The sequence below is a fragment of the Setaria italica genome, chromosome I, assembly GCF_000263155.2.
Source record: "Setaria italica strain Yugu1 chromosome I, Setaria_italica_v2.0, whole genome shotgun sequence".
NCBI lineage: Eukaryota > Viridiplantae > Streptophyta > Magnoliopsida > Poales > Poaceae > Setaria > Setaria italica.
Genome location: NC_028450.1, coordinates 39,228,953 through 39,246,402, shown reverse-complemented (window position 1 = coordinate 39,246,402; position 17,450 = coordinate 39,228,953). Strand labels below are relative to the sequence as shown.

At 47.7% G+C, this 17,450-nt stretch overlaps 2 protein-coding genes across 3 annotated transcripts; both read right to left on the bottom strand.

Annotated features, from left to right (window-relative positions):
• Window positions 1-32: 32 nt before the first annotated feature.
• Window positions 33-3,209, bottom strand: LOC101753982. Of its 2 annotated transcripts, XM_022829633.1 has the most exons (3): window positions 3,112-3,209; window positions 3,023-3,074; window positions 33-1,304 (listed from the first exon to the last, which is right to left on the bottom strand). In XM_022829633.1, the coding sequence occupies exon 3, from the start codon at window positions 1,290-1,292 to the stop codon at window positions 258-260; it is 1,035 nt and encodes a 344-aa protein (XP_022685368.1). In that variant the 5' UTR covers window positions 1,293-1,304; window positions 3,023-3,074; window positions 3,112-3,209; the 3' UTR covers window positions 33-257. The 2 variants fall into 2 exon arrangements, with proteins under 2 accessions (XP_022685368.1, XP_022685366.1); XM_022829631.1 differs by lacking the exons at window positions 3,023-3,074; window positions 3,112-3,209 and adding an exon at window positions 2,173-3,014.
• Window positions 3,210-5,507: 2,298 nt separating this feature from the next.
• On the bottom strand, window positions 5,508-8,069 carry LOC101777359 (probable WRKY transcription factor 9). The gene is made up of 5 exons (XM_022825839.1): window positions 7,547-8,069; window positions 7,246-7,389; window positions 6,622-7,011; window positions 6,402-6,515; window positions 5,508-6,306 (listed from the first exon to the last, which is right to left on the bottom strand). The coding sequence occupies exons 1-5, from the start codon at window positions 7,949-7,951 to the stop codon at window positions 5,665-5,667; spliced, it is 1,695 nt and encodes a 564-aa protein (XP_022681574.1). The 5' UTR covers window positions 7,952-8,069; the 3' UTR covers window positions 5,508-5,664.
• Between the last annotated feature and the right edge of the window lie 9,381 nt (window positions 8,070-17,450).

Sequence of the window (17,450 nt, the reverse complement as noted above, 5' to 3'; positions counted from 1 at the left end):
TAATAAAAAAAAGCCTTTAAATTTCAGGGGGATAAGAAACACAGAGGCTACATAAACCGCAAAATATGATGCGGTGTTTTCCTTTTCAACAAAGAATGTGAGATAACATACATTGATGAGAAACAATGAGCTGATGTTAACATAACTACATGGTACATAATCATGAACAAGTAAACTGAGGCCGATATTGATGAATGCCAGGCACCAGGGAAGCATTTGTGCATGTGTATTCCTCTGGCGGTTAACCCCACCTGTACTCAATTAGCACCTAAGAACAATCTTCCACGGTTCCGGCGGCGCCGCCGCCTCCTCCTCTCTGGTCGGAGCACATCAGTGCTTCTACCTCCGGCCACGACCATATCATCCTCATCCTCCCCTTCCAAGGGGTAAGAGTATGGCGTGGTTCCATTGGCACCATTGCTCACCACATACTCGTCCTCAGCATTTTCAGATGCACCGGTTGCATTCTGAAGCCTTTGGTTTTGATGATGTTGAGCAACTTGGCGCATAATAAATAGTAACATTCTTCGAGTGTTTTCTGTCCCACGGCCATCGTCAACATCAGCATCACTTTCTACATCCTCCAGGTCCACTCCATCCTCCAAGTCTAGCACATAATCACCAAGAACAACAGCCCTCCCCATTGTTGCAGTGATCGTACTAAGTGCATCCTGCCGCTCTCTTTCAATCTCGAGCAATCTCCACTTCTGCTCAAGGACGGGGTCCACTTCCCTTGGCTTTGCAAGAGGATGTTCTGACTTGACATGCTTGCGGAGCTCTTTGTAGGTCCCTACAAATGAGCAACCATCTTGCATGCATGTTCTCCTTTTTCCATTGAGATAACTTCGAGCTGGTTCCACCACTGTCCAACCTTTCACCTTGCCACGGCACAGTGGGCACGCAAGGTCAATGGACTCAGTTTTTTCACCTGCAGTCAATGGGGCTGAATCCAGGTTAGTGCCAGCACCATTCGCATGAACTTCCTGAAGCAATGCCCCCTTGGTGTAGGCTTTTTTGAACTGATCCAGGCAATTCGAGTGGCGGTAGCTAGTTCCACACATGTAAGGGCGGCAGCCCTTATCATGAGATGAACAGAGTATGAGCACAGCATTGTGGGGGTATTCCATGCACACAGAGCAATTGGCATCTTCCCAGTCCATCTTCTGCGAGGTCGGCAATGCTTTCTTTTGGTTGGATTCTTTCATTGGCTTCCATCGGTTTGAAGGAATGGGATACGGGGTGGGCCTGAGCTGACGAGCTACATGCCTCCTTGCTCTCGCACTTCTTGCCATTTTCTCAGAAATCTGTCAGAAATGGCATGGTTACATTCTTCGCTGGGAAAAGTAGATTTTATAAACTATCATAGTAAGAATGTGCCACAGATTCCTTAATGTACGTTATACAAGATATGCCACGCAACAGAACAGAGCAAACCTATGCACAGATAATGTAGTAGGTAGAGAACTGTCACACTATGACGCCATCATGCAAGGAATAAATATACATGTATATACCTAATGCACTCACAAGTTGTCGACTGAAGCACATTTGCTGATATAACCAAAGCAGATTTACCAGGTTCCACTTTAACAAAGTAAGCAGAGAAATGAGACAATTCCCACAAGATGGTATTCTTCTCAAAAAGTCACAATGCAAACTAAATTGACTCTATCTGGCAAAGCCAATGACATGAAACATCAATTAGCATCATTACCAGTGAAATGCAGCTTTGCCGCTACAAGGCCTTTCACCCAGAACAGCTAAGGAATTCAGATCCAGAATGGTGGATAAAGCAAACAAGGCAAGAGAAGTAACAGAGACTTTATGGGATCCAAACTGGTCGGGTAGGCAGATAAAGAAGTAGGCAGTTGGATCGACCATATGCATTAAATTAATTAAATCAACGGAGCATGTTAGATGTGATCTACATTCCACAATAAAAAAGTCAAGCATGAGCCAGATATGAGTAAGGGGAAACTAGCGCTCACATGGAGCATCTCATGCCTCATCTCAGATCTGCCAGATTAGAAGGGAAAAACAACAAAGGATGACTTTTTAATTAAAGAGAATCAAATGATTCTGCACTTGAGCCAATGATTCCATCCTTTGTGAAATGCCAAGTTACCAACACAAGAAAGGAATTTGAAGCAAAGGTAGCTTCTTTAGTTTTACCTTTTCTCCTGGTCCTCCCATTATCAGTACAGATCGCTAGCACATGGATGGGCCTTGGCAAAGTATCCTGTTCGCCACAGTTTGCCCCATACCCGTAGTTCACTAATTACCACTTTGAAGCCAACTATGCCCCTTCCTTGTAACTAAAATCACCTTATCCACTCAACAATGCACTAAAAAAACTAAGCAGCAGCTCTTTACCTGCACCTCAGGCAAAGAATCACGACCTTAAAAAGATTTGACTGATCATCTAAACTTAAAATGAGGCTAGCAATTGACACACCAAAGAACTCACGAAATGGATCTCCATTGTTTTCGTGGCATATGCTGTAACCTATACGCAAATTATGAATTATGCGGACTAAACAGGCCAGGTTACTGCTTCATAAATCAGAAATGGATAATATTAGGTGTAAGACCGGATAATTCATAACCGCAAGCGCCTAAATTCGGACCGGAGAGGCAAATTTTCCATAGAAAGGATCAATTCGCGCGAGATCCCTACCCCGACCACTAACAATTCCACCATGAATTACCCGAAATCAAGGTTCGCCTAAGGCACGGGCCACTCCGCAAGTTCTTTTCTTCCCCTAGACAATCTCAACCTTGGGGGTAAAGAGTTCTTGCGACACCACACAAGCACGCAACAGGATTATAACACTAAGATCACCAATGAAACAGCCAGAATTCACCAAAAGCAGGACGATTTTCCCCCCATCGACGGCCATAAGCTCAGCCAGAACGCGAAAGAAAGCACCTTATCCGTGCATTCCAGGGCCAGTCCAAATTCACCGCCACCAGGCAAGCAACCAGACCAGAGGCAGCCGAATCAGAGGCAGGGGGTCCGTACCTAGAAAGCGGGCGGAGTCGCCGAGGTGGGCGCGGGAGGGGTCGGATCCCGGCGGCGAGCGCGAGGAGGGCGCGCGCTGGTGACGACGGAGTGGGAGACGACGGACGCAACAGAGGGGAGAGAGGAGAACAGAGAGAAGGACGCGAGTTAAAAAGCGCAACAATTTCCTCGCGTAAAGAGAGAGAGAGAAAAATAAACGAAAGGGGAGTTGGGAAATGGATGCAAAGATTTTCAGGGTGGGGCCCACCGGCTTAGAGAGAGAGAGAGAGAGAGAGAGAGGCATCCACGTTTATGGCGAACCGTCGGGGTGGTGCGGGGGTGCTCGCGTTGCGATCACGCCGGCTCGTGGGGGAGTTGTGGGGCAGCCGCGTGGGCGCGGTCCATGCACCGATCCCTCCGCTGAAGGAGCGAGTGGGGTGGTGGAAATCGGGGCGAGGGGCGGCAGCTCGGCCCGTGCACCGCGCCCAGGCAGCGAGCGCCGGGGAGGTGTGGGTGGGTGGGTGACGACACTGTGACGGAACCGGCGGGGTCGGGGGGTGCCTTCTACGGGACGCGCGGCGATTCACCGTACAGGCGGAACTGGAGGGGAAGAATATTCTCCTCTCTTCGTGGTTTAATCCTGGGCGTGCCTAATTTTGGGTCTCCGTTCGGCGGCCACTGGTGATTTTTTGGGGATTTTATCCCTATAAAAGCCCGCGAGATTCTTGCGAGGAAAGATGGGTTTGGATCAAATCCGGTGGGGACGGATAAGGTTGGATTGGGCCTGCTCATTGGTGGACGGACCGAAAGAATGCATGGCGCACAGGCGCATGCGCGACGAGAATTTTGTTGGGAGGGGGCATCAGCGTCACAACAACGCGGCCATTCCCTCCCCTACGGAGGAGAACCAAACTGCGAAGGGAGGAGGGTGTTGGCGCCGGTGGCGGATCACATGATCTGGCGTGTGGTGGCCTCTCCCCACCACCACCCTCTTGATTCCTTTTAAACTTCGCCGTGCCGTGAATTTGATCAATACTCCGTACTTGTTAATTGATCGAGAGGCCAATATACAGAATGTAAATTGCAGTTTGAGCTGAGGCTTTGTAGAATCAGAAAGGAAGTCCATGATTTTTTTCAGCTACTCCCTCCGGACTCCGGTGCATGAAAAACACAACTGTAGGATTTTTCAAACTGCCTAGCATTTTTTTTCTTATCCATCTACCACGTGCAGTTAATTAAGGAACAATAGCCAATTAGTCTACCACAGCCTCATCTTGGTGGTCCAACATCTAAGGTTTCACTTTTCTATGGGACTTTTTTATACCAAAATTGCACTCTTTATGGAATTGACAGAGTATATCTACCACGATGAGGAATACATGGTAAAAACCTCAAACATATAATTAGACATAGCCTTTTTTAATAAAAAATGTTTTCTTTTAAACTAAAATAAATCATGGTTTTTATGGGCTTTCTTAGGATACAAGCCTAACTTGTTGACTTGTTGGATACAAATCCACCATATGTTTTACATATTAAGGACGTTGGATGACAAGAGGCCATGATAACCACATGAATCGCACGATATAAAACATTGCCAAAACACTTCTTGGATTGCTATGCTCTTATACAAGATAAGCGATCAAATAGAACCACTGAATTATTGGGCTGAAGGTGGACATTTGATGTGTTTTTCCTTCCCGATCTCGGCTTACCCACCATCTGTCAGCCATGCCCCCATGACCTCAAATCGTATTATCGTCTTTGTCTCTAGTCCAACATGGGACAAAGTGCTCACATTTCGTTAGAATGTATTCAAGGTTTATGACATAAGTCAGTAAAAATTGAAATCCTCTCAAAATCATAAAAGAAGATGAACACAACTAAGAACATATATATATATATATATATATATATATATATATATATATATATATATATATGTGTGTGTGTGTGTGTGTGTGTGTGTGTGTGTGTGTGTGTGTAATTATTGATCCTTGTCCTCTCTCTATATTTTCTAACATGTCGTGAATTATATATGTGATTTATTTGATCATATAAGACCACTGGACTAGTTTGTGATACTTATTTTTGAGGGATTTCTAATTTAGTGTACACATCTATAATATGAAATCCACTATGTATATTTACTCAAGGTGTACACAGTTACATAAAGTAGGTAAAAATAATCCTCTCAAAATCATAAAAGATGATGAACACAACCGGGAACATATGTGATTAATTTGATTATATAGGACCAATTTGAGATTATTATTTTTAAGGGAACTCTAATTTTGGTGTGCCCATCTGCAATATGAAATCACTATGTATTTTATATCTCTTTTTCAGACACGTTTCTACTAGCTGTGTATATGTTGTTAAAGCACACATTGTTACACTAGTCTTGAATGAGCGTGCTATAACAGAGAGCAACATCTTCCAAAAAAAAACAGAGAGCAAATACTGTAATTTTACAGTTAACAACAATTGCAATTGATCTGTTTCAAAAGAGAAAGTCTGAAAAACGATTACAACCAATTGGCCCAAAATTTTTCCCCAATTTGTGTTTGCCTGCCCCTATCTTGATTTGTTACACACAACAATTATGAACCCCTTGACTTTCCACAATTAGCTAGCCCCCGTGTCTTACTACTGACTAGCAGTCATGGAGGTGGAAGTGATTCAACCACCCCCCACTTGTTACTACTCTTGCTGCTGCTGCTCTCCCCGTCCTTGCCGCTGTCTTTCCCCATGAAGCTATTGATCGCAGCCGCAATCGCCACCGAGAACTTATTCGGGTCCGACATGACCGCGCCTACATTGTCGGGCAATGTCGCCGCCTTCTCGTCGCCGGCGGTGCTCCAAAACGGCCTCTTGCTCCCTGCCAGACCGCCACTGCCGCCGTGCGAAGGTTCCGATGACGACCACGGGTACTTTAGATGTGGTGCTTGCTGATGAGCTAGCATGGACGAATGCCCGAACAGGTTGAGATGTTGCATGCCACTGGCAGAGCCAGGGGCGGCGCTGGGCATTGACGACGGCGCGCTCAGCAACGGCGAAGCGGAGGAGTGGTGGGAGGTGGAGTTGAGCAGGTAGGGGCTGAGGTAGTAGGGAGGCGCGGCTGACCCGCCGCCGCCGGCGGCCTCGGAGATGGAGGAGGAGGAGCTGGTGCTGGAGAGCAGCATGAACGTGGCCGCGGCGGAGGTCGTGGACGCCATGGCGGTGGCGCCGACGGGGAGCGGGTGGTTGTGCGTGCCCTCGTACGTGGTCACCAGGATCGACATGTCCTCCAGGCATCGCTGCACCTGCACGCGTGCGACGCCAGCACAAATCAATCCATGCAATGGAGTTCAGTAGAGATTGCATGCGCTGATGATGAAGTGGCAAAATTTTTGGTTACCTGCTTGCGCACCGGGCAGCCCGGCGCGACGGTGCACCGGTAGTAGGCTCTCGGGCACGGGTTGCCCTTGGCGACCTTCTGCCCGTACTTCCTCCACTGGCACCCGTCGTTCATCTGCACGTGCACACATACATTTCTCATCAGTTTGGCCATGAACTCCTGCAGCAGCTAGCAAGAACTTGCATTGGTCAGGTCTCAGGTGTAGTAGCATGTGTCTTACAGTGGGGCCTTGGCAGCGGACGCGCACGGAAACCCTAGTTTTGCGGTTGGCGGGGTTGACGCTCTGGCTCGTGATCCCGGCCGTGGCAAGGTCGCCGGCGGCCGGTGCACCGAGCTTGCTGCTCTCCAGCAGCGCGTAGCCCTTCGCCTTGCCGTCGGCACCGGCCACGGAGGCGCCGCCATCAAAGTCGTGGGCTGCTTCCATCTTCTCCTCCTCGTACGACGACGACGCTCGCAGGCTCAGGGACAGGCCGAGGTCCGCCTTGCCGTCGTCCGTGTCATCGCTCCCCACCGACGGCCGCCGCGCGGCTTGCTCCTTGCGCTTCGGCTCCGGGAAGCCGCCGGTCGTCGCGGCGGCGGCGGCGCCGAGGGAGAGGAACACCTCGGGCTCCTGCGCGCGCGTAGAGAATTAGAAATCAAATCGCGAATTCGTATAACAAGGAGGTTGCTTGAGTGTGGCTGATCAAATTGGCATGGTAATTATGGTGTGTCACGTGGAGGAATTATAAAAAGCGTGCACGAGATTAGCGCTAGAGCTAGCTGGAACATGGGGGGTAGAATCGTAGGCTAATTGGATAACAACCTAGCTAAATATAAGATCATCATTATTAGCTGCTGCTATTACCTTAGGCTCATCTGCCGGTTGCTGCTGGTAGGCAGCTAGCTTCATCTGCAGCTCGTAGTAGTCACGCACGGTCCGGTCGACGACTCGTCGGAGCATCCGGTTCTCCTCCTTCATCTTCTCCATCTCCTCTTGCATCGCGCTCACCTGAAGAAATATCCACCCATGTCATGTACAGGAGGAAATTAACAAGATGAACATACAGATTTACTACTACTTTTATTCTTTGGAAATAACATCTTTGTAAAGCTTAGCAACGATTGCACCAAATAACTCCACATCCAGCTAGATAAGCTGTGCTTACCTCGTCTTGCACCATGGTGGTATGGTTGTCGTCCCCGTCGCCGTCGCCGGAGGCCTCTACCACGTGCTTGCCGTCCGCACGATTTTCGGCCCCATCGCTCTCGTCGTCGCCGTCACCTTCTTCAGATTGCTTGTCCTCCTCCATCTCCTCTCCTTGTTGAGTCCTATATTTGATCTCCTCCTTGGTGCCGTCTCCTCCTTGGTCTACAACCACTTCAACTACCTTCTCCTCGCCGCCGGTTTCCTCTTTGGGTGGTGCCTCTTCTTGCTCTTTGAACTGTTCTTCTTTCTTGCCCACCCCGCCATCCTTGTCCCGCCGATCGCCGGCGCTGCGGTCTTCTTCTTCCCTCCTCTCCGCCTCCACGGAGAGATCTATCGCCGCCGCCCTCTTCTTCTTGGATGACATGCTCTTGACCTCTATCTGGTTAGCTTGTGTACCTTTGTCTCTCTGTACAGCTAAAAGGAGGAACGGTCTTAAATCCTAATGCTGCTTCTCCCGAGGCATCTAAGTCAATGTCCGGGTGTCTAAGACGTATTAAAGAGGCAATGAGGAGGAGGAGACTCCTCTCTCAATCCTATTATCTCATGTCATTTCCTATTCAACAATAGCTAGCCCTGGCATACATGGCTGCATACACACAGCCTACCAATTTTTATCTGTTTCGGGGCACACATGTCAGCGACACATAGGGTATCCGGTTTTCACAAGTCAACAAGGCGATGTACGAGCAACGGCGATGGACGATTAGTTTGAAGGGTGTGTAGTGCACGGTGGTGTGATCCAAATGACAAGGATACCCAGTCAAGTGGGGGGTTCCGTCATGTGATGCGAGGAGCGCTTCCAACGCTATGGTTTGGTATTGTATGGAGCCCAGGTCAACTCTTTGGAATTTCTCTGATCAGGACTGACGCTGCTGTCATCACCCACCTTAATTTTTCCCACATTAATCTTAGGACAGAACAGATCAAATTGTGGGCTAGTATGTAGCACAGATTTTTATAAAAGCATTTCATCTGCATGTCAACTTTCAATGTTGTTGTATATCAGAGAATTGGCTATATTCGAGCTATTGACTTATTGTATCTCACAATATTTTAGTGTGTCCCAGTGGTTCATGCAGCGTTAACAATTTGATGGAGAAGAGATATAGAGCTGTACAGAGACTACATCAAAATAACAAAGAAATGCAACATGCATTTGAATATTTGATGAAATACTTCAGTGCCTTCTGAAATAAGAAAATATTGTGATTGCAGGCCTTCTGTATTAAGAAATGCCCACGACTGGATTGCTTCTATGTAAACCTAGCAAAGTCCACAAATAGCTTAGAGAAAGAAAACCAATATAATTAAGGCGTGAACACTTTACCAATTAAGGTGTGTCCATTTTGTTTTATTAAATTCCTTAAGCCTTTGTGATCCACAGCTTCTATATTCTTGCTTCGATGTCTTTGTTGCTCAGACCTCTGCAACGCGTTGACTCATGGCACGCCATCGTCTGTGTCTTGCAATGCCGTAGCCATTTCAGTACTTATGTCCTTTTAATCTCACTAACAACTGAACACAAGGCAGGCATACATACAGAATCTTGAGTCAACTTGCTTGGGCCACACAGAATTTCACAGAGCATTTTTTGTGCATTAGTTTTATGCTCAACTATACTCTCTTCCATAATAAACTACACCTTCGATCTGATCATGTTTTCCTTTTGCCCCTTATGCTTGCTTGCTTCCTCTTGATGATTGAAGGTCAACTGGTTGTTGGAACCAAAAACTGGCTAACCTGTCGTTCCTTGTGGTGGACCATGGACTTGGAATAGATCTCAAGGCAGCATAAATATATTCCTCCTGCGTACACAATCACGCAGCTAATTAGGATAAAAGGTTACTGCAACACTCTCTGACTTGTGCATATATGTAACCTTCTTTTTGTTAGAACAAAAAAAAAACACCAGCCCTTCGGCGGAGAAGGAGCCCCGTACGACATCAACAAGCATGAGTGTATATATAACACTGTAGAATCAACATTTAGCAATAAATTAAATATCCTTTTCTGCTATCCAAGGTTCCGTTGACTACCATATATAGTGATAATTTCAACTCTCCCACATATCCTCCATTTCACAATTACACTCATGCTTCAGTATGTTTATCGTCTCATCTTGGGTCTTTATTGTAGGGGGATGCAAACTTCTTTGCTGTCCTAGCCGTTTTCCAAAGTTTCGGCGATCACGGCCGGCGACGACCGCTGCTCATTGGGGGCTGCAGCTAGTGTGTAGTGTCGGCCCGTGGCCGCATCTTGGAATCGAATTTTCCACGGCTCAGGTCACGTGTGGCCGCGTGGTGTGGTAATTGTATTCTTGATCGACGATCTCTATTGGATATGCACTTAGATATATCTCATATCTAGATGCACAATAATATCTATACATCTAGAAAAGTGAAAACGAGTTATAATTTGGAAGGGAGCAAGTATAGAATAAGCTATTCTATAGCCGATCATGAAGTATACTCTATATATATACACACACGTATATATATACTCGTTTTTTTTCCAGCATGCATATGCTACACCTGCGATGCGTGCATACGCACGAGTCGTACGCGGATGACGACCTCTGTTTTTTTTTCTTTCTTGACGGTGAATGGCTGCCGGGTGAAAATTTTCTAGTCGGAGAACGGAGATGGAGTAATAACCTTTCGACATCTGGTTTAATTTCGTCGAGTTATTGATGATGCCATGAGAGACCCGTGCTGCTGGGTCGATACTTGCACGAGTCTTTTGGGACGGAATGCTTGACTCTGACCATTTCCGCCGGCCCTCAATTTCCATGGGGGATAAGGGATCGGAGTAATAATTTTCAGCTTAGCGTCAGTAACTCTGAAACGATACCACCCACACGTACACAAGTCGCACACGTTTCCAGACAACTGACATGACTGAACCTTGTTTAGCTTGGGTTTACGATCACACTAGCAGCTAGCAGTTCGATCGTGATTTTACGAGCTAATAAAACAAACCACACGGAGCTGACTAGAGGACGGACAGGGTCCTGCTGCGTGTGTTCTTGAGACGCGACACGTAGAGATATCACCTATCCCGTCCCGCCATCCATGGACCTTATCTTAACCCACCATATGGATGCATGGACAATCACTCACTCGATCGATGGAGGACACGGCACCCGATGCGGCGTAAACAAACAGGGTTCAACTTGAACTCTGCTGGATCAAGCGCCTTGCTGGGCTATCCCAGCTCCATGGTCGTCGCCTAATACTCTACTCTATATATGCCGCAGCCGTCGCAAACGCTCACGTGCTGAGATCGAGAGCGGAGAGCTCCTCGCGCATCACCCCTGCTGCAGCCGCAGCCCTCCTCACACACTAGCAGGGAACGTGCATGCACGGCTCGTCATTGGCACTGGTCACTGGTCGCCCTTGAATCTCGCTGCCGGCCGGCCGGATCAAAGAAGCCTTTCTTGATCCATGATCCCTGTATGGCTGCTGTATGTAATCGCAAGTGGGCCTTGTGATGGATCGGTGGCCATTTATGACGTCGGTTCCGCCATGAGTTTGAGCGCCGATTTTGGATCTGCCTCGCGCGCGAGAATGGTAACAGCAACTGGATCGGATTGTAATAGCTAGCTAGCTAGCTAGCTAGGGTTCATCGTGGATCGGTCCGCGAGCTGGGGTCGGAGATGCAGCATGAGTAGACGTGCGAGGTAAACGTATTACCGGCTCGATCGGATCGAGGCGCGAGGCGAGGCGGGGTTTGACCCTTGTTTAGCCTACGGAGAGCAGCAGCAGCAGTTAATTAACTTAACCCCGTCCAAGGCACAGTGCAGTGCTGGCCGAGGGTTCCAAAGAATATTGCCATGTGCGTCTGCATCATATGCATACGCTGCTACCTCCTGCTCTCTTGCGTGCACTCCGTTTCAGTAATCTGGCATGGCGTCTGAGACGGAGAGGAGTGGACCTAATGACGCGTAGGGCCAATCAGCGCGTTGCTGAGACCAGGCCATATTTAACCTACGGAGTCTACTCAGATCGATAGTATGATGATAGCCTATCGGATAAGCACCCATGCGCGCGTGCATGTGGCCATGGTTTGTGTGATCTCGACATGATAACAGTAGGATGCCGGCCGGAAACGAGAGTCTGGACTCTGGAATAAAATCAGTGGTGGGCTACCTCGGCATGGTGAATGAATTCTCGCTTGTCCATGTCTGAGTATAATCCAAGGATCGGGTCAGCAACCCCACCCACAGATCCCAAACCGAACCTGGAGGAGGATAAGTCCCGCTCGCGCATCAACGTCATATGCACACTGTGCTGCCTGCATGCGGCACTGAGAAGCATCAGGACCTATTTTACACAAACTTAACGCGCTACGCCCGTGATTGTAAACTCCAGTTGTAAGAGTGGATCGCTACCTCTATAAACTGCAAGGATAACTAAAAACAACAAAAAAAAAATCTCCAATAGTATATCTATCTGGTTTGCTATACCTAAATTTTTTATTATGACCTAAATTTTTCTCTCATGTGTACTAATCTTTGGATTGGATTGCTATATTCTGAATTCACTGGCGGGGAGAGCCCAACTACCCGCGAGGAAGTTTCCACGGTGACCGGCCACCTGCTTCATCAGCTCCAGCCGTCGGCACCTCGCCGGAACCCGTCGCTGACCACATCGCCTGCACAAAGGCACAACCACGAAGGCTTGCGGCTAGCTCCGGTGCATTTGCGGACGCCCTCGCGCTTGCAGCCGCCTTCGGATGGCGAGGTGGGGAGGCCGCCGCGGTCGTCGCCGATGCGGTGGAGGAAGCGGCCGTCCGGACCGATGAGGGGAGGGAGTTGTAACAACTCTACCTTAATTAGGTGTAGTTAAACTTAAGAAAGTCAGTAGTCACTAAGTAGAGGAAGTGAAATGTCCAAATTGCCCCTAAAAAGCTCTTTTTGGAGTTAAATAGGAAACTTGAGATTTTATATACAAACTTGAAATTTTGCCCAAATAGGAGTTGTAAAAATTTAAATTTCAAACAACTTTTACTAATAGCACCTTGGCTAATTTGGAGTGGGAGAAGGTCAAAAATAAGAATCGAATCAGGAGTACATCAAAATCCTGCAAATGACCTAAGTCCTGGAATTCATGTTTTTTCTCAACTTTGCAACCTGTTATCTTACAATTCTATATCTAAACTTGAGTCAGACCCCAAATAGAAGTTGTAGTGCTGTGAGTGTGTTACAACTTTGTTATACTGACCTAAGTCTAATTCACAACCAAACCTATTCAAAAGCTCGGTCAAAGTCACTTCAAATAGTCAAACCAGCACAAATGCATTTCTGCGCTAAGTCTGGTAGAACGTCCAGAGCGTGCAGTGCTGTGAGTGTGTTACAACTTTGTTATACTGACCTAAGTCTAATTCACAACCAAACATGTTCAAAAGCTCGGTCAAAGTCACTTCAAACAGTCAAACCAACACAAATGCATTTCTGCGCTAAGTCTGGTAGAACGTCCAGAGCGTGCATCTTGGCAAGCCCGTTCCTCCTCAAAGTTGAACTGAACTTGAGAAAAGTCCCTAATAGAAGTTGAAGTACTAAGACCAAGGAACAATTCCTTAAATAACATCCTTTCCTAACTCGAATCCCAAACCCCTCAAAAGTTACATTGAAACCGGCCAAAATTTCTAAAAATCAGCCAAACTGCTGAAACGCCCAAGTCCGAGAGGAGCGCATTCCCGCTGACTTTTGAGCCTAGTAACTTCAAATCCGTTTTGTTTTTGAGAAAACTCTTTTTGTAAAACTTTGAGCTAGACACTAGGGCTACATGTTTTACTTTTGGAGTTTCACGAGGTCTTTTGAAAAGTTTTGAGCAACCCAAACCCGGCCCTTTTGGCCTGCCCGAGGCGCACCCGCCCCAGCGCGCGCCCAGAACGCGCCCGCACGTTCGCCCGTGCACCACCCGCCACGTGGCCTCTACTCGCCGCCAGCCAACCCCCGACCAGACTCGACAGGACGGCGAGCTCCGGCTACCCAATCAAGCGGCGCGCCTATCCCTCCCACATGCGCTCAATCTCCTCCACCCAACCGCGCGCCGAGCGCCGCCCCTCCGCTTGCGCCGCACCGCCGCCGCCCGCTGGCTCCGCGCCTCCGCCCAATGCGCCACCACAACAGCAACTCGACGGTGCCCGACTCGCCAATCCCTCCACCCGGCAAAGCCGCTTCTCCGCGCTCGCAATCATCGCGCCCAACCGCCAAAGGATCCTATCCCGGAGCTTCCGCGCCCTCCGCCCATTCCCCGCACACCAGTCGCACCACCGGTGCCCCTCCGGTCTTATCCACCCACACCCGAAGCCTCGCCTCACTCCCCCGCTCCCTCCCCGCGGCTATAAATAGCACCAATGCACCGCCTGAAGCTCCCTGCACCCGAGCTTGCCTCTGCTCTGCTTTCTGCTTCACGCCGTCGAGCCACCCTCCCGTGGAGCCCCCATCTCCGCCACTCCCCGCACCTCGCCACCTCCACCACCAGCTCCGCCACCACCACGCGCTCCTACTCGAGCAGCTTGTTGCCCTCCCGGAGCCTCGCTGTCGCCGGAACTCCACCGGGACTCCGCCGTTGAAGTCGCTCCCTATCCCCAAGCCGTTCCACCTCCACCGAGCTCCCTCCGACACCCCAACCGCCGCCAATCGCTTCCTGGTGAGCTCCCGCGCCTCCCCCGCTTGTACTTGCCCTCGATTAACCCCGGGACTCGCCGGAATCGAGTCGAGCTCGCCACCGGCCCCCGCAAGGGCCTCCCTGCATCCCCCACCTTTTTTCTAGGGGCCTTAGCGCAAGAACCAGGGATCCCTGCGTGATTAAACCTTAGACGTGAGGGTTAGATCGCAAGTTTGCCTCATAAATCGTAGAAAACTCAGAAAAATGCCAAATAAATTTTGTTGGGCTCAGTGAACTGTCTAGTTTCATATAAAAATGATCTTGCACATGTTACTGTTAGAAATATTGTTGTATGTTTTATTTCTTATCTAGGCCATTTAAATCATAGTAAATAAAAGAGAAATGATAAAAAGGTAAATCCAACTCTCTGGTGTATGTTTCACAGAGTAGAAACTTAGAAAAATGGTTAGGAGTCTAGCATAGACTTTTAAGTCACTATTTTAGTTTATTAATTGAAATCTGCACGTAGGCCTTTCTTTTCGCATAGGTTTTAATCCAGAGGCGATAAAAATGTGAAACTAATTGGAATAGGTCAGTGGTGAAGTGTAGTTTGTAGGAAAAGTTTAGAACCTGGTCAAAAACAGTAAGAAATCCAGTTTTCCTTTTAGAGAAAAAGAAATAGGATTAATATATGGGAAATAGTTGTCCTTCACTAAAAATTATGAAAAATTCATCAAAGTCTCTGTAACACGCCTTCAACCCCCTATTAAAGTTTCACCCTCAGAATCAGTGTAGGTTTTGAGATAAAAATGGTGAAGTGCATGCTACCTTTGGATAATGAAGCAATTTTAATTCTTTTTGTACTAATCCAATGGATCCCAAATTTTTACAGTAACTCATTGATGACATGAGTGAGGTACTACTAATTTCTCAGTGTCATGTGTTACTGTTTGATTGTGGAAATAAATTTTGGATGAGGAATCGGTTTAAATGAATAAAGAAAATGTTAAGTCCTAGTAAACTTAATTGGTAATTTTTGGAAGAGGTAAGCATTCAGAAATAAATGACTTTCCAAATGAACCCCGAATAACCCTAAAAGCAACCCCCACTTTCCTTATGAAACTTTAAGTTGTAAGAATCTTATATGTACACAATCACCATCAAAGTCAACCCTGAGTTTAAACCATAACACACCTTACTTCATTAAGATAATGAAAGTTTAGAACCTTGTTTAGGTGAATGTGGTCAGAATGCAACTTTCATTTCAGCAATAAGTCATGTCTTGCATCCTTCGTACGAAAGCATGGAAAATTTAAACTTTCTGCATGTGCATGTCGTGTAGAAACTAATATCGCCGATGCAACCTACGAGCTCCACACTATGCTAGAAGAGGAACCCACCACAGAACTACATCATGCGGAAGTTGGGCCTGAGCTAGATCAAGACCCCGAAGACCCGCTAACTTTCTCTGAACCTGAAGGCAAGCCCCGGTGCATGCTTTCCTGTTTTAAATTATGCAATATGTTGATGCTTATGATTGTGCATTTATGTTTGTAGGAGTTGATTGAAACCTTAGATGCATGAACTTAGTACCTTGATCTGAACACTAGTTGCTAAAGTTGCATAGTTGTTGTGCTTAATAGGACTCGATAAAAGTCGAGTGATTGCCTGTCACTCGCGAGTTATAGGAGCTGTTGTTTACTCATGCTACAACTATAAGGATGACGGACGGGACTGGAATGGTTCCAATGTGGTGGTTTGCCCCGTCTGTCTAGTAATGAACTTGCTAAGGTCGAAACGTATCGGCGTTCGTGATCAAGTATTTGAAAGTACTAATCTCATATCTAGTATGGGATAGGGAAGCCTAGTACCTGATTCAACTAGAGCGTGGCTTACATTCCTGCTGTCCTTGGAACGTCGTTCCCATGGTGCATCATGTGGGTGCAAGTACGGTCATAGTACGGCAGAAGCCGGGACTATGGAGCATTGCATGCCAAAGGAAGTTTGGACCTGACACGTGCCTAAGGGATCGATGGGGACGACTGACAAGTGAAGCGACCCTTCATGGTGCGCTGATGTTGTGGGATTAGGTTTGCCATGCATGGTTAATAAATTCGAATCGATTCATTTGCCTCTCACAGTTTGGGACTGCTTGATCGTTATTCCACACTGAGTAAAGATGGAACATGATGATGATATTAATCTTGATGCTTGTCTTTATTTGTTTGGAAACTATGCTTGCTTAGTGTAAGTTGCTAATTTAGACTGGTTAATGAACTTAGAACTTGAGCTAAAATGTGAAAGTAAGGACCAACTCTAGTCGATTTTGGCAAAAACAAACCCACAGCCAAAAAACCTTGCATGTCTAGGAGTCGGTGAAGTAGTTATCACCTGTCGGGTCAATCTTGCTGAGTATTAGTTGCTCAGCCTTGCTTGTGGCATAACTTTTCAGGTATTGTCGATAGTTTGGCTGCTAGCGCCACTTGGCCTACCAGCTCCCTCCGGGTTGGACAGTCGAGTGGGATCCCTCCTCGGACAACAAGGACAGGGGTCATTGATATCATGATTGGCTTCGCCATGGTATTGTGTATCGACGTTTAGCTTCCGCATGCTTTACTTCTTTGTTGTTTACAACCTTGCAAACTCTATTTGAATTTCAAAAACTCTGGTGTAATAAATTGTTGAACTATGTTACTGTGATGGGAATGTTGTAATCTCTGTACACACTCACCTGCGTATGAGCAACGCTTCTCGATCCTGAGTAAGTGATTTATTGGATGAAATCTGACGGACGACCAAGTTGACTTGCTTAAAGTGCATGATCGCGTGTCAAGCAACTTAAGTGCATTTTAGTCAGGTTAATTTGGACGGTTCCGCCATAGGAGTAGAGGGCGGCGAGGGATGGGAGCAGAGGGCGGCGGGAGATGGGAGCAGAAGGCCGGAGTGAGGGTGCTTGCGGAGGAGCAGGGCTAGCATTGATTCGCGGAGGAGCAGGGCCAGCATCAATTCGAGGTGGTGCGGCTCGTCGATTCACGAAGAAGGAGCAGGGGCTGGCGCTGATTCAAGTAGAGAGCAGCGGAGGAGCATAGCCGGCATCAATTCGGGGGGCAGACGCGGGGAGGGGAGGAAGAGGCGAGCGCGAGAAAGCGCGGACCGCGGAGGAAGAACAATGGTGTAGGGCCGTGGGGGATCCAGCAAGAAGAAGAAGGGGAATTTTGCCGTGGACTTGACCTTTTGCAAAAAGACTTT